Here is a 16,003-nt window from a genome sequence, read left to right as displayed (position 1 = left end):
ATGGAGTGGCACAGTCTCAGCTCACTGTAGCCTCCACTTCCTGGGCTCAAGCAATCCTCCCACCTCAACCTCCTGAATAGCTGGGACTACAGGTGCTCACCACCATGCCCAGCTAATTTTTGTATTTTTGGTGGAGTCAGGGTTTTGCCATGTTTCCGATTAGAAAGCTTTCTTAAACTGATTGTATTTTTTGGCTGGACACTGTGGCTCACACCTGTAATCCCAGTACTTTTGGGAGGCCAAGGTGGGAGGATCACTTCAGCCCAGGAATGCAAGACCAGTTTAGGCAACATGGTGAAACCCCATCTCTAAAAAAAATAGAAAATTAGTTGGTCCTGGTGGTGTGTGCCTGTAATCCTGTAGGAGGATCACTTGAGCCTGGAGGCAGAGGTTGTGGTGAGCCATGATCATGCCACTGTACTCCACCCTGGGTGACAGAGCGAGACTCTGTCAAAAAAAAAAAGATTGTATTTCTAAAGATGTTGACCTCTACCTGTGTAATTATTAGGGAATAGTACCTGTTTTCCGTCCATAACCAGAAAAGACTATGGTTGTACTGATTGATCTTATTAAAATAGCCCCATTGTATCACAGTCCTTTGTATATCTTTAAGTTAAACCCATGTATCTAGTGATGTTATTGCAGAACTTTCATAATTTTTTTAAATTTCATCATAACAAAACTCACTGAGAATATGAGTGAAGTCTAATTTTGCATAAAATTGTCATGGAATTTATTTGTATAAAATTCTCCCCTAATGTGATTGTTTTAGACATAGATTCGTATGTGGGAAAGAAGGGCAGACAGGAAACTGAATGCTTAATTCCTTAAGGAAATAATTTAAAATGTTCAAAAGCTTCCTGTTTGACTTTTGTTGATAGTCACTATTTAAAGTTCATTTGTGCTTTGAATCAGCAAGTTCCATAAGGCTGCAGGCTTTATATGACACATATTTTCTTTTCCCCAAGGAGTCAGAGTATTCATCGAAAAGAAAGCACAGCTAACACTTTTAGGAACAGAAATGGACTATGTTGAAGACAAATTATCCAGTGAGTTTGTGTTCAATAACCCAAACATCAAAGGAACTTGTGGCTGTGGAGAAAGCTTTAATATTTGAAATCTCAGGACTCTTCTGGCTGTAGGTTCCAGGAAAGCTGGTGGAAGCCTTGGGGCTCGCTGCATAAATCATGTGGCTGTGACATGCTTAATGTATGGCTGCCTTGTAAGAAAAATAAAGTGATGCATTTTGAAAATGAAGCCAATATGTTAGATCCAGAAGAAATAATATTTATATTCTTTGTAGGGGACAGAAAATGAGAAGCCATCACTGTCTTTGGATCATTTAGCTCTCTTGCATCCTTTGTTTTAGAACCAGTTTTATTAATTGACTTCCTGGGCACCTGTTTCTCCATTTCCTGAACCGTGTGCTTAGACCTCTATTGAATGGCTTGAACATGCATCTCCCTCAGCATTTCTCCCAGCCAGATCGGTGACTCCTAAAATGAGAGACAAGACGTCCTGACTGCCGGTAATAACGTGATGGTGCATTGTTTCTTACACCCAAACTTCACATAGCCTTCTTATACATTTTCATCAAAAATTTCATTGTCAGATGCCTCATTGCATACCCTTTAATAGTACCGGGCAAAGATTTTCTTCAACTGTAGTACAGATTTGTTCTGAATGTGGCATCATAAGGTGAGAAAGACGTCATCCACCTGTTTTTTAATCCATTTCTTTTGCTACCCTATTTGCTCAGAGATGGGATCTCAGGCTGCCTTTGATTCTTCTAGTTGAGGGGTCTCTTATAGCCATCTAGCCCACCTCCCTCAATTCCCTATGTGAGGAAGCAAAACCCCAGGGAAGCCAAACTGCTCCTGTCCACCCCTGTTCCACAGGCCAGGGGAGAGTGGGGACTCTACACCCATCTTCCCTTCCTTGTAGGTGACACATGCTCTGCCCTCTGAGGCAATGGATGAAGGCAAATGATCTGACTTCTTTATCTGGTCGACATTTTGATAGAATTTCTTTATAATTTGATGGAGATCATATTATTTTTATTTTATTTTGAGTGGGAAGAATTTTAAAACCCTTTTATGTGAATTACCATCTTGTTTCTTTACCTTAGAAACAGTGGTTTGTAGCAGAGAAGACATTGTAGCAGCACAGAATTGTGCTTTTGGAATGTGGTCCTCGTTGTGCAGGAGAACATGAGGCTCTTTTCTTAAAATTCCCAGTGTGCATATACTTTCTGGTTCCTCAGTCCAGTTGCTAAAGTTCTTGATATTTTAGCCTAACGTTTTTATCACCAACTTTTCTGTAAACGTGTTCTTTTTGTCACTTACTTACTGATTTTCCTGGGTCTGACACATTAAGTACTCTATGAGATGACATCGATGCTTTTTTTTGAAAGCTGATTCTCATTAATTCAAGTAGCTGAGTTCCTTTATGTTTCTTTTATTCACTAAAGTAGCTGGCATAAAACACACCAACACCTAGAGCGGTAGTTTTATGTAAATGCTCGTGAGTTTGTATCAATAATTGTTGACCCACTTACAATTTGTGCAATACTGTATGTATGTAGAGATTGAGTTGTCAATTAAAAAAAAAATGTGGCCTCTTTGTGATCATAAAATTGCCTTTTCTTGAGGGGAAAGGGTTTGGGATAGTAGCTGCTAAAGCCAATAAAAAATGACTCTTTTTTGCCTAGACTGCCTGTCACCAGGCATCTTTTCCGCCTGACACTGTTTTGTCCAGAGTCCTAGGTGCTGATTCACCACACAGCCCTGGAGAGACCATCTCAAGTGGCTCTCGTCCCCCTGGCTTTGCTAGCCTCGCTTTCCTGTCTCTCTGTGAGGTCATCTACCCCCCAAGCAGCTTCCTCACATCCTCAGGAGGAGAGCATTATCACTACCTGGAGCACTTTTCCCTCTGCTGTCTGGGCTGTTACGTGAATCTCCAAGAAGGTTCTCCACTGTTCACTTGAGCACAGTAGTAAGCACTGACTCTCCACTAGCCCTGAGCTTTCACAGATCATCAGAGACGGTCCCAAACTCAGAGAGCTTAGACTCGGCAAATGAGACACCAACAAAGAGCATCGACTGCCATGGTAATAAGTGTGTGAGCAGCTGGTGGTGATTGCATGCCCACTGCATGCCAGGAAGTGTTCTAATAAACATCTCAGCGATCCGGAAACACAGTTCTGACTACTGTCTTTTTCATAGATAAACCAAAACACAGCTTAAATAAAATAGCTAAGGTAACACTAAGTGGCGAATCAGAAGTGCGCCCCATGCCTATGGCTCCAGATGCTGTGCTCCTAGCTGTTAGGCCGTGCTGCATGTTTTTATATAGCCGACAGAGTGTGCTTCTAAAAAGTATCCTTCAGGTTATGACTCCTGCACCCAGTTGAAAGAGATTTGAGGAAGAGGGAAGAGAGTGAACAGTAGTAAAGAGGACTGAAAACACAGAGGGAAGCTGAGCACTCAGAAGAACAAGGAGCAGTAAGGCTGGAGGGCATGATAGAGGCCTGGGGCATCTGGGCCTTCTGCAGGTTCTTTAGGCCTGGGGGCTACTGGAAGTGTTTAGGGGCACTCCTTAAGAAGTGTCACCATGGCTGAGTAGGCTGACTGATTAGGGCAGGAGGAAGCTACTGCAAAGCCCTCTATAATAGGACCTGAGCAGGGACCCATAAAGGCTTAGGAGGCAGAAAGGATGGGACTCTATCCATATCCCAACCTCAGCAGCCAGTGTTCTGTGACTCGTTTCTATTTGTATAGGCAGTGTTTGTACTGTTCGTTGGTTTTGGTTCTTGTCTGTTGTACAATTTGAAAGGTTCTTGGAGACAGAAACAACAAATGTTTCTTCGATGTTCATTTAGCATCGGGCAGGTCAGTATTATTTTTGCAAAATGGCTCCATCCTATCTCCTTGTCATGCAAGCCTTAGCCCTCACCAGGAAGGTTCTGTCTGTTGCACCACATTTGTCCACATTCTACTCACAAATACTGGACATCGTTGTGTAAGGCCATTTGGTAGTGCTCCTGGGTGATGTGTAGGCCAGCAAATCCGTTGAGCAGCAGATCTCAGGCTTCCCATGGTGAATTAGAAGCCCACTCTTCCACATCAGGCCATCAGGACAGAGGCCCACTGCTTCATTATTGCAAGGCACCTCCCAGCCCTCTGTCACTGGACCCACCAGAATGACTTTTTTTTTCTCAAACAGGAAAGCGGATTGGGAACAATCCCTACAAGATCAAATGTCCCTAAGATTTCCAGTATTTTCTAGGTTTCGCTCAGCAGGAAATGCCTCAAAAAAAAGGCCTTTCTTGTTATGTTTTGATAACTGAGAAATCAGGAAATGGAAAAGCCTGTGTTAAGCTGAGCTGTAAGCAACATCAGTGTCTAATTTGAGCCTTAGAACAGATGCGATAAGGGCCAGAGACAGATCAACCTAGAGAAATCGCAAATACAGCTCACCTGAATTCCAGCAGGCTGGGAGACTGGCCTGGAAAGGTGTAGGTTTGGGGTGAGATGTGCCTGGATTTGGATCATGGTTCCTGTCATTTTTGTGGCCATGTATCCTGTAGAACAGTCCCAGAATTTGGGGAAATGGGATTAGCTAACTACACATAAATGGCATCTGCTAAGAGTAGACATTTCATACGTTGTGGTTCTCATCCGTTTTAGACATTTTCTTGTGCCAAAGGGATAATACGCTAGTGGGTTATCAAAGCAGGAGTTTAGAGGAAGAGTTTCCACAAAATTAAGGATTTGTTGTCCCATATTCAAATCTGGGGAAAATTTGCTGTATTTCCTTCAAGTAAATGACCACAGTAACTTCTTCAAAAAGAGCCATAAATTAAAACACAGAGAAATTTCATTCTCTTAGTGGCTGATTATAGACAAACATGCCTTAATTGAGGAGCTGTTTTGAAAAGCTCATTCCCCAGTAGGAACTCAAGTCTCCAGGGCCTGGGTGGGTCTCATCAGACAAGAGAGGAAGGAGAGAGGGAGGTGTACCCTAGCCTCAGCCTCTTAAAATACGGAGCCATGTGGTGAAGTCACTGTGAATGTGCTTTCTCCCTCGCTCCTGTACAAAGTGTTCAGGGAAGGCTTTATTTCACACCAACCTTTGCAGGGCAGGGGCTCTGTACCAGCGGTACTCAAAACTAGCCTACTTCTTTGACAGCCTTGATGAATCACTGCTTTTACTCCCACTAACTAGTGATTCCCAAATTTTTCATTATAAAGTACCCATTTATTGGGCCAGATGTGTTGGCGCATGCCTGTAATCCCAGCTCTTTGGGAGGCCAAGGTGGGCAGATCACCTGAGCCCAGGAGTTCAAGGCCAGCCTGGCCAACATGGCAAAACCCTGTCTCTACAAAAAAATACAAAAATTAGTTGGATGTGGTGGTACATGCCTATAGTCCCAGTTACTTGGGAGACTGAGGTGGGAGGATCACTTGAGCCCAGGAGGTGGAGGTTGCAGTGAGCCGAGATTGTACCACTATACTGCAGCCTAGGTGACAGAGCGAGACTCTTGTCTCAAAAAAAACGAAAAATACTGATTTATCATTCTCCATGGATTCTGTATTTTGAAGCAGTCCTCAAACTTTAAGGTGCAAATGAGTCACCTGGGGCCTGGGCATGGTAGGTAGTTCACACCTGTAATCCCAGCACTGTGAAAGGCCAAGGTGGGTGGATCACTTGAAGTCAGAAGTTCGAGACCAGCCTGGCCAACATGGCAAAACCCTGTCTCTACTAAAAATACACAAAAATTAGCCAGGCATGGTGTGGGTTCCTGTAGTCTCAGCTACTCAGGAAGCTGAGGCAGGAGAATCTCTTGAACCTGAGAGGCAGAGGTTACAGTGAGCCACTACACTGCTTTTACTTCCACTAACTAGTGATTCTGTAAATGAAAAACCAGCCTGGGAGACAGAGCAAAACTCTGCCTGGAAAAAAAAAAAAGCAGATTCTGTAACAGAGGTCCAGGGCAGAGCCTGAGATTCTGCATTTGCAGCAAAGGCCCAAGTGAAGCCAGTGCTGTTGTTCTGCAGGCCACCTTTGGATGACAGGCTTTTGAAATATTTTCTTATTGGAAGAATCGTCTGTATTTATTAAATTCTGCTTAAAATTGATAACTTTTTTGTACATCCATGTTTATAACGGCATTATTCACAGCAGCCAAAAGGTAGGAACAACCCAGGTGTCCATTGACTGGAGATGGGGTGAGAAATTAATTTCCTGGACACAGAGTTTCAGTTGGAAAAGATAAAAAAAGTTCTGGAGATGGAAGGCAGTGAATGTACTGAATGCCACAGAACTGTATACCTAAAAGGGTTAGCATGGTAGGTTTCATGTTGTGGTTATGTTGCCACAGTGTTCACAAGTCGTTAACTCAGTTAATCAGACTATTCAAATACCCAGTAGATTGCATTGTGGGGAAATAGCTGAGCAAAATTTTCAGTGATTGCTGCAAGGACCTCCCAGGGGTGGGGACAGAGTCTGGAGCACAGCTGCACAGCTCATGGAGAGAATTTGCATGGCCAGGCAGCCCCTGGTCCACTTCTCCCCACATCTGGGCAGGTGCAGAGAGCATAGCTCTACTTCCTATTATCTCCCTCAATTTCTTATTTGCGCTTTGCCTATGTCTATAGAAGGAAAAACCTGACTGATTAGAAATTATATTCACGCCAGCCTGGGCATCATGGTGAAACCCCATCTCTACAGAAAAATATAGAAATTAGCCAGGCATGGTGACACGTGCCTGGGGTCCCAGCTACAGGCTGAGGCAGAAGGGAAAAAAGAAATCATATTCAAAATTCAGCTACTCAATGTTTACTCTTTTTAAAAATGCCTTTCCATCATCTGCCATCTTCCCACCCATTATTCTCCCATCGCCCACCAAGCAGCAAGATAATTCCCCACCCCTTAGCTGTTTATGTGACCTTGAGGATGTCCCTGTCACAATGGACAGTCACCTACTCAACACTAAGCAATGACACATGCTAGGAGCGGCACTGTGCCTTGGGGCCGCCAGATGAATGAGACTCAGCCTCTGCCCTGAGAGTGCAGAGACTCAAGACAGATATGACCACGTGAAGAGACAACTGTAAAACACGCGGTAAGTGCAGCTACAGCCATAGCCACAGGGCAATGTGAGACCGCAAAGCAGTGAAAGCTAAGCTAGTCTAGGCTTGGCAAGGAGAGATGGAGTGAGGTGGGCAGTGGCGAGGGAGATGGGAAGACCAGAGCTGAGAGGTGAGATTGGGTTTGGGTTTATCTTAACCAATGAGAGTAGGGAGGCTGTTTCATCTTCCAGGCAGGTCACAGAAGCTGGAACCCAGGTGATCACGCTGAGCCTGCAGACGCCCTCATCCCTTCCGGTCTTCAGCAATGACAGCCTTGCCCTCTCTTCCCAGCCTCTGTGCCTTCATCCTCTCCTGTGTTCCCATGGACTCTTGGTCCTGACTTTGCATCCCTCCCTCACACCCAGTGTCCTTTCTTTTTCCTCTGCCACCTTGGAGGCTGATGTGGGAGGATCACCTGATCCCAGGAGGTTGAGGCTACAGTGACCTGTGTTCACACCACTGTACTCCAGCCAGGGTGACAGAGTGAGAACCTATCTCAAACGGGGGGGAAAAAGACACTGCTGTGTATGATACTATAAAAGTGGATATGTCTACGGCCATACCACCCTGAACACGCCCAATCTCGTCTGATCTCTGAAGCCAAGCAGGGTCGGGCCTGGTTAGTACTTGGGTGGGAGACCGCCTGGGAATTCCAGGTGCCATAGGCGTAAAAAAAAAAAAAAAAAAAGTGGATATATGGGCTGGGCGCGGTGGTTCATGCCTGTAATCCCAGCACTTTGGGAGGCCAAGGAGGGTGAATCATAAGGTCAGGAGTTTGAGACCAGCCTAGCCAACTTGGTGAACCCACATCTCTACTAAAGATAGAAGAAAGTAGCTGGGCATGATTGTGGGTGCCTGTAATTCCAGCTACTCAGGAGGCTGAGGCAGGAGAATCGCTTGAACCCGGGAGGCAGAGGTTGCAGTGAGCTGAGATTGTACCACTGCACTCCAGCCTGGGCAACAGGGTGAGACTCCATCTGGGAAAAAGAAAAAAAAAGTGGATATATGTAATTACACATTGTGAAATCTCATAGAATGCACAGCACCAGGAATGAACCCTAATGTAAACTGTCAAGTCTGGGCTTTAGTTAGTAACCATGTGTTGATACCGGCTCATCAATTGTAACAAATGTACCACACAAACATAAGTAGTAAATAAAAGGGAAGCTGTGTGTATGGTGCAGGGAGGGTGCGTGTGGGAACACTGTACTTTCTAACCAATTCTAAAATTGCTCTAAGAAATTAATTCTATTAATTATTTTTAAAAGAAGTCTTTTGTTAAATTAGCAATATAATAGGATAGTTGCTTACCCAAGAAAATTCAGGTTTTCAAATATTGCATTTTAAAAGCAATTGTTTCAGGAGGGGAGGGTGATCTGGCTGCAACATCTGCCACCCCACTGATCGCTAGGGTTGATGTGTCTGATCGGGCTGGTTAGGTGGGTGTCCCCATCCTCCCTCATCGCTCCATGTGTGCCCCTCCAGACGCTGCGGACGACCTTCCCCATCAGAGGAGGGCTGTTCTTTCGTCAAGGGTATTTGAGTAGCTGTACTCCTCTGCTAGAACCTCCAAACAAGCTCTCTCAAAGTAATTATTTCAAAGGAGGGATTGAGAGTTTCATCCTGTATGACAAAGTTAATTTTTCCTAAAAAAATTTAATAATAAAGGTTGTCCTGAATAGTTGAGTATGCACAGCTATAAAACCCACAGGAGAAAGCAATCTGGCCTCTGCATCTAATATCTGCTCAAGGTTGATGAGTGCTCTCCCCCTCCCTGGCAGCAACAGCTGGGTTGTTTGAGCTGCCCACACCCCTCATTCCCTGAGGCCATCGTAACAGGACAGTGTCACCTTTGTCATCCATTGTGTTGATATATAAATCCACTCAGCTAATCTGTTCCTGGCCAAGACCACAGCCTTTTCCCCTCTCTCTGAGGAGCTAAGTCTGACTGTCGTATTTTCAGTTCTGATTGTTATATCAGTAGTAGCAAATTGCATTTCCTGTCAATCAATTAGTGTTGTCAATTCACCCTCCGACAACTAGAGTAAAAGGCCTAAAATTATTGAGTGGCAACTCTGTTCTGGTTGCCTTGCCAGACAAGCGTCTCCCCTGGAAAGACAGACAGCCAGACTCAAGGGGAAGGAGTCAAGGAAATCAAGCAGGAAAACCTATTAGGCATTTTGGGGAGAGATCAGGCAGGAGCTAATGAATTCTAGATGAAAAGTGACAGCCGAAACTGAAAAAGGGGCAGGGCCAGGCGTGGTGGCTCATGCCTGTAATCCCAGCATTTTGGGAGGCCAAGGCGGGTGAATCACCTGAGATCAGGAGTTTGAGACCAGCCTGACCAACATAGAGAAACCCCATCTCTACTAAAAATACAAAAATTAGCCAGGCATGGTGGCACATGCCTGTAATCCCACCTACTCAGGAGGCTGAGGCAGGAGAATCACTTGAACCCAGGAGGCGGAGGTTGTGGTGAGCCAAGATCGCACCATTGCACTCCAGCCTGGGCAACAAGAGTGAAACTCCATCTCACAAAATAAAAAAAGAAAAAGAACAAAGAAAAAGAGGCAGATGTTGTCTCATTTGGCTTAACAGAACCTCCAACTGATTATAAGCCAGGAGGGAGGAGTTTAAAAGGCCTGCTGATCTGAAGGGGAATCTTCAGGTCCCTATGGGCTCTCATCTCCCCAAGGAGTCTTCTCACTTAGACCAGCACTCCCAAAGCATGGAACCCAGCAATCGCTGCAGTGAGCCACAAGTGCTTTAGGGTTTCAGAGGAAAAGGCAATGCGTTGGCCTAAAGGAAGAAGCTGAGGCAAAATGAATGTAAGTAGAGAGCTTATGTGAGCCAAATTTGAGGACAGCAACCCTGGGGATTTCGATTCAAGTTGCCCAGAATAGTGGGTTTTCAAAGGGAAAAAAGATGGGGCAGTTCTTGGTAAAATTGTTCACCAAGTATTTATATTGCTTCATTAAAATACCATAAGCTTCTTTTTTCTTCTTCTTTTTGAGACAAAGCCTCCCTGTGTTGCCCAGCCTGATCTTGGACTCCTGTACTCAAGTGATCAGCCTCCGGTGTAGCTGCAATTACAGGTGCATGCCACGGTGACTCACTCAAAATAACATAAGCTATTGATTGGCTATGTGTTCTTTGTATCACAAATTCCAGAAACATGAAGATATGGGTGAGGGTCATATTGTGCAGCCTGTAACATTTTAGGTAATTTATCAGCTAGTCTGGAAACTACAGGCAATAAAAGAAAAATACAAAATGCCTTTAAACAATTAACCCTGTGCATAGGTTAATGAGACTCTCCTGTCTCTCTGCTAAATTTTGCATTCCTCACATTCTTCAGACTGCTCTGAGCTACTTTCCTTTCCCAAATGACACAGTTGTAGTCACACTTCATAAATTGAAAATGTAACATAGTAATGATTTCCCAGAAATCTCATTTTATTCTTAATAGTCCTTGCATATTTAAATGTTGAGCATTTTCCACAAAGACGATATTAATGAAATGTTCTTAAATAACATTCAGTTAACAGTATTCAGTTCATTCTGGTTAATATATTTTTCACAACATTTGTTTATTTCTGTTTAGTAAGTCTACAATCTTTATCATTGCCATGGGTTATTAGATTGACTTAGTGGCTCAGAAGTATTCACTGAATCCTAAAATAATGATGGAGAGAGTAGCGGATATTCCACACATCAGGATAATCTGTGAACACACATAATGCTCATAATTCCAGAATGATGTAGAATGGCAACCAGGACTCCATGGGTCAAGCACATCTGCAGGTGTGATGATCTTGCACAAGCAGCCAAAAAGTGAAAGTGAGAAGCGCCACAATGAACATCTGAAAAATGTGTTTGATTAAATCCAAGTTCTCCTTCCCCCAGATCCCTGAGCACAGTTATAAGACCTGGCCAGATGAGATTGTTAGGACTCAGAAAATAATACCCCTGTAGGATCCAAGAGAAAATGTCCTTTTAGCCCCCTAAAGTTTTGCTAAAAAAATAACTTACAAAAGACAGATTAATGGGAGAAAAGGCATATGAATTTATGTGCACATAGGAAAGAACCACAGAGTGATTACTCCAAACACCCAGTGGGGTACAGAAGCTTATATACCACCTTGAGGTTACCAAAAGAATGGGAGCCCAAAACAGGTTATAGTGGTAAATCAGGCTATGATGCAAGACAGGTTATGGTGGGGAGAGAAGGAGAGGCCTGGCTAGCAAACGTGGTCTTGCTATGTAGATGAAACCTCACAGATAGCAGTCTGCAGAAAGAATAGATGATAAATGTTTCCAACCTTCAAAGGTATCAAACTCTCACTTATCTTTCCTAGATCAAACAAGGGAGGACTCAGAAGAAGCCTGGCTGCATCAAAGCAGATTCCGTACAGATGCAAAACTCCCCATGAAAGACAGCTTTGCAGGGCTACTCCTCTTGGCTGGCTCTCTGAAGAGACACCTCAAAATATATCAAAGAAGGATATTTTGGGGGTAAAATATTTTTATTTCTATCAGTCCTACTTTGAAACTTTGAAAGGCCCCCCTTTCGTGCCTTCCCGCTCACTCCCTTCTATTAAGATATGGCCTGTGGCCAGGCGCGGTGGTTCACGCCTGTAATCCCAACACTTTGGGAGGCCGGGGTGGGTGGATCACCTGAGGTCAGGAGTTCGAGACCAACATGGCCAACATGATGAAACCCCATTTCTACTAAAAATACAAAAATCAGCTGGGTGTAGTGTCGCATACCTGTAATCCCTGTTACTCGGGAGACTGAGGCAGGAGAATCGCTTGAACATGGGAGATGGAGGTTGCTGTGAGCTGAGATTGCGTTTATGCACTCCAGCCTGGATGACAGAGCAAGACTCCATCTAAAACAAAAAGTGATGTGCGTCCTTCCAGAGGATGCTCTGTGAATTCACAACTATGTGTAGATTCTCACTTGATAGACAAACATTTTCTCTTGTACATAAAATACATATTTACCTTTTTTTTTGAGACATAGTCTCGCTCTGTAGCCCAGGCTGGAATACAGTGGCGTGATCTTGGCTCACTGCAACCTCTGCCTTCCAGGTCCTGGTTCAAGCAATTCTCCTGCCTCAGCCTCCCGGGTAGCTGATATTACAGGCACGCACCACCATGCCCAGCTGATTTTTGTACTTATAGTAGAGATGGGGTTTCACCATGTTGGCCAAGCTGGTCTTGAACTCCAGACCTTGTGATCCACCCACCTTGGCCACCAGCATGAGCCACTGTACCCAGCTTGGCTTCATTTTTTATAAGGTGTACTATATAATTACTCTTAGTACATATTTGACATTTTTAATTAATAAGTTTCTAATTGATAAATCATAAGCTGTACACCACAGCCAGAGTGCTCCTTTAAGAATAAATGTAAGTTAGAAAAACAAAACAAAGCTGTGCCAACTACTCAGCTCAGCCTGCTGTACAGAGAGTCTTGTGGCAGCAGAAAAAAGAAAGAATGTAAGCCAGAGCCTGTCTTTCTCGGAGCCTGTAATGGCTCCTTCGTTCCCTCTCTACAAGGCCCTAAGAAGACAGGACTCACTTCCTTTCCCCTCCTCTCTTCCTCTCTCCGGTTTCTCTTGCAACCTGCTCCTCCTCCAGCACGTGGCCTTTGCCCTGGCTGGTCCTTCTGCCTGGAAGGTTCTTCCCCGTTTTTCTCAGGGCTCACTGTCACCTCTACAGGCTTTGGCTCAAATGTTACCTCCCCGGTAAGGTCAACCCAACCACCCTAGTTAAAGTCGTAACCCTCCATCACCACACTCCCAATCCCCTCCACGCTGATCTCTTTGATAACCTTCATTGCACTTAAGGGCTTTCAGACTTACAAATTCACTTATTATACGTACGATATTCTGTCAGTTCCCCCTTGCTAGCCTGTAAACTCCACAAGAGGCCGAGCGTGGTGGCTCATGCCTGTAATCCCAGCACTTTGGGAGGCTGAGGAGGGTGGATCCCTAGAGGCCAGTAGTTCAAGACCAGCCTGACCAACATGGTGAAGCCCCATCTCTAGTAAAAATAGAAAATTTAGCCAGGCATGGTGGTGGGCACCTGTAATCCCAGCTACTTGGGAGCCTGAGGCAGGAGAATCGCTTGAACCCAGAAGGTGGAGGTTGCATGAGCTGAGATCTTGCTGCTGCTCTCCAGCCTGGGTGACAGAGCGAGACTCCATCTCGAAAAAAAAAAAAGAAAAAAGAAAAAGAAAAGAAATGAATGACTTTTCCTATAAAAACTCGTATATGTAAGACATCAGAGAGTTTGGTTCTTAAGCATGAGAATTGCCCAAGTCTCCTCGCTTGGCATCCTGTAATACATGCTTCAGTTTCTCTCTCTGCAATCATGATTCAGTGTTTGGCTTTGCTGTGCTCAGCAGACAGACCCAAGTTCAGTTTGATAACAGTCTCCCTCCCACAACCAAAGCCATTCTTGGTCCCCTGAAATAGATGAGGATCCCCCACCTGGAGAGAAGAGGATAGGTGTCTCCCAGCCAGGCCAGCTCCGGGCAGGACCTGGAACACACAGCCCCAGTTCTCTCCTGGCATCTGTTTCTCGTGCCCAGGCAGAAGGGCCTAGGGTGTGCTAAATTACATGGCTGAAGTGGAAATCAGAATGTGTTCTTGTCGAAACAATATAAGGCAGCACTCATGATGGACAGAGGTATACTAGGTGAGTTGGTGGACTTTCCATCATTAGTAAGAAAAGTAAAGAGGGAGCTGTCTGTATAAGCATAGGAAAAATAAGCTTAATATGTGACTTACCTGATGAAAGGGTTAGTAAGAGAAGACAGAGGAGAAGAGGTAGGGCACAAAAGAAAAGCAAATTGGGGCTGGTGCAGTGGCTCATGCCTGTAATCCTAGCACTTTGGGAGGCTGAGGCAGGTGGATCACTTGAGGTCAGGAGTTCAAGAGCAGCCTGGCCAATGTGGTGAAACTCTGTCTCTATTAAAAATATAAACATTAGCCGGGTGTGGTGGTGAGCACCTGTAGTCTCAGCTACCTGGGAGGCTGAGGTGGGAAAATCACTTGAACCCGGGAGGCAGAGGTTACAGTGAGCCAAGTTCATGCCATTGCACTCTAACCTAGGCGACAAAGCAAGACTGTCACAAACAAAACAAAACAAAAAAAACAGAGAGAAAGAAAGAAAGAAAGAGAAGAAGGAAGGAAGGAAGGAAAGAAAATTAAATTGCACTGAAAAATGTATGTGTGACAAGATCATATTTATGCACTATAGCATAATGCACAAAACTATGGGTTCTGATGTCAAACTAGCTGGTTCCATCTCAGATTCGATACTTACTAGCTTTGTTATGCTAGGGAAGGGGCATTACCTTGTCTGTGTTTCAATTTCTTCAAATGTAAAATAGGGATTATAATTGTACATATGTCAGAAAGTTGTTGTTGAGTGGATCAAATGGGATAACACATTTAAGTTCTTAGGACCATATGCTTATAAAGGCATATAGTAAATGCTAACAGACTATGCATTAGTATTCATAGCTCTTAGTAATGGGCAGTATTGTTCAATTTGTGTGCACTGGTGCCTTCATTACATATAAGATGCATAATGCTCAGGGCACTGAACTGCCTCACCGTCAGGGGTCTCTTACCCTGAATGGTGCTGGGTGCATCCTGGAAAATTCTAACAGCCCAGATTCCCTTTTAGGAGTACCAGGTAGGCCCTTCTGTTAACATAGTTTTCCTTCAAGCAGATCACAATGTAACTGACTAGATGTTTGTTTCCTTTAAAAAACAGCTTTGTTTAGGCATAATTTACATAAGATAAAACTCACTCTTTTTAGCATACAATTCAGTGATTTTTAGTGAATTCACAGAGTTGTTCAACCAACACCACAATCTAACTTGAGAACTTATCGGTCATCACTAAAAGAAACATGGTGCCCATTTGCACTCACTTCCCAGTACCCCCTCCAGTCCCAGGCAGGCTGGAAGGGTTTGGTTTGCCGCTGAGTCCTGGTCCAGCCACCCAGGGCCCTTCAGGAAGTGCAATAAGCCACCTTATTTGGACTCTCCTAAACTATGACTCCTCAGTGAAACATTATAAGCAATCTCCCTTGATGTGTAATTTCTACAGATAGCTGCCTTCATCCATTTCTTTTTTTTTCTTCTGATTTAAAATGTTTTTTTAATTGCAAAAGTAATAAATGTTCATTGTAAAATACATAAATGTGCAAAGAATTGTAAGAAAGAGAACACAGATTTCTCATAATCCTACCGCTAGATGGAACTGTTAACATTTTTAAGTGAATCATATATGATTTTTTTTTTTTAAAAAAAGAATTGTATTATAGATACCTTCTTATAATCTCCTTTTGTTTAGTATAAATATTATTTTTAAAATTTCCTGGATGGGCGTGGTGGCTTACGTCTGTAATCCCAACACTTTGGGAGGCCAAGGCGGGTGGATCTCGAGGTCAGGAGTTCGAGACCAGCCTGACCAACATGATGAAATCCCATCTCTACTAAAAATTAGCTGGGCGTGGTGGCACACACCTGTAATCCCAGCTACTCAGGAGGTTGAGGCAGGAGAATTGCTTGAACCCGGGAGGTGGAGGCTGCAGTGAGCCAAGATTGTGCCACTGCACTCCAGCCTGGGTGACATAGTGAGACTCTGTCCCCCAAAAAAAAACAAAAGTCATTAAACCTTTCTGTACAATTTTGTAATTTCCCCAGATTTGTTCAATTATGAGCTCATCATTGAACATTGTTTTTTATTTTTTTCTATTATACATAATACTTTTTTTTACATCTCTGGAGATCTATTTTAGCACACATCTCTGCCATTTCTTTTTTTTTTTTTTTTTTTTTTTT

The 16,003-nt window shown here is 43.8% G+C and overlaps 2 protein-coding genes and 1 non-coding gene across 3 annotated transcripts in view; all 3 read left to right on the top strand.

The window, feature by feature from the left end:
* The window catches only part of ISCA1 (iron-sulfur cluster assembly 1), a 14,646-nt gene extending 11,938 nt beyond the window's left edge, over positions 1-2,708 (top strand). Inside the window, exon 4 of the mRNA XM_017515598.2 lies at positions 969-2,708. Coding sequence (XP_017371087.2) covers positions 969-1,117 — 149 coding nt within the window. The 3' untranslated portion in view covers positions 1,118-2,708. The remainder of the gene's footprint in view (positions 1-968) is intronic.
* A 4,974-nt stretch (positions 2,709-7,682) lies between these two features.
* Positions 7,683-7,801, top strand: LOC119469043. The gene has a single exon (XR_005197863.1). It is a non-coding gene; the product is annotated as a 5S ribosomal RNA (ribosomal RNA).
* A 1,839-nt stretch (positions 7,802-9,640) lies between these two features.
* CUNH9orf153 (chromosome unknown C9orf153 homolog) overlaps positions 9,641-16,003 on the top strand; it is a 23,321-nt gene continuing 16,958 nt past the window's right edge. Inside the window, exon 1 of the mRNA XM_017515587.2 lies at positions 9,641-11,648. The gene's annotated coding sequence lies outside the window, so the exon portion shown is untranslated. The remainder of the gene's footprint in view (positions 11,649-16,003) is intronic.

This window comes from Cebus imitator, unplaced genomic scaffold (assembly GCF_001604975.1).
Source record: "Cebus imitator isolate Cc_AM_T3 unplaced genomic scaffold, Cebus_imitator-1.0 Scaffold553, whole genome shotgun sequence".
NCBI classification, from domain to species: domain Eukaryota; kingdom Metazoa; phylum Chordata; class Mammalia; order Primates; family Cebidae; genus Cebus; species Cebus imitator.
Note: the sequence above shows the minus strand (reverse complement) of the source record. Positions and strands in the feature narration are given on the sequence as shown.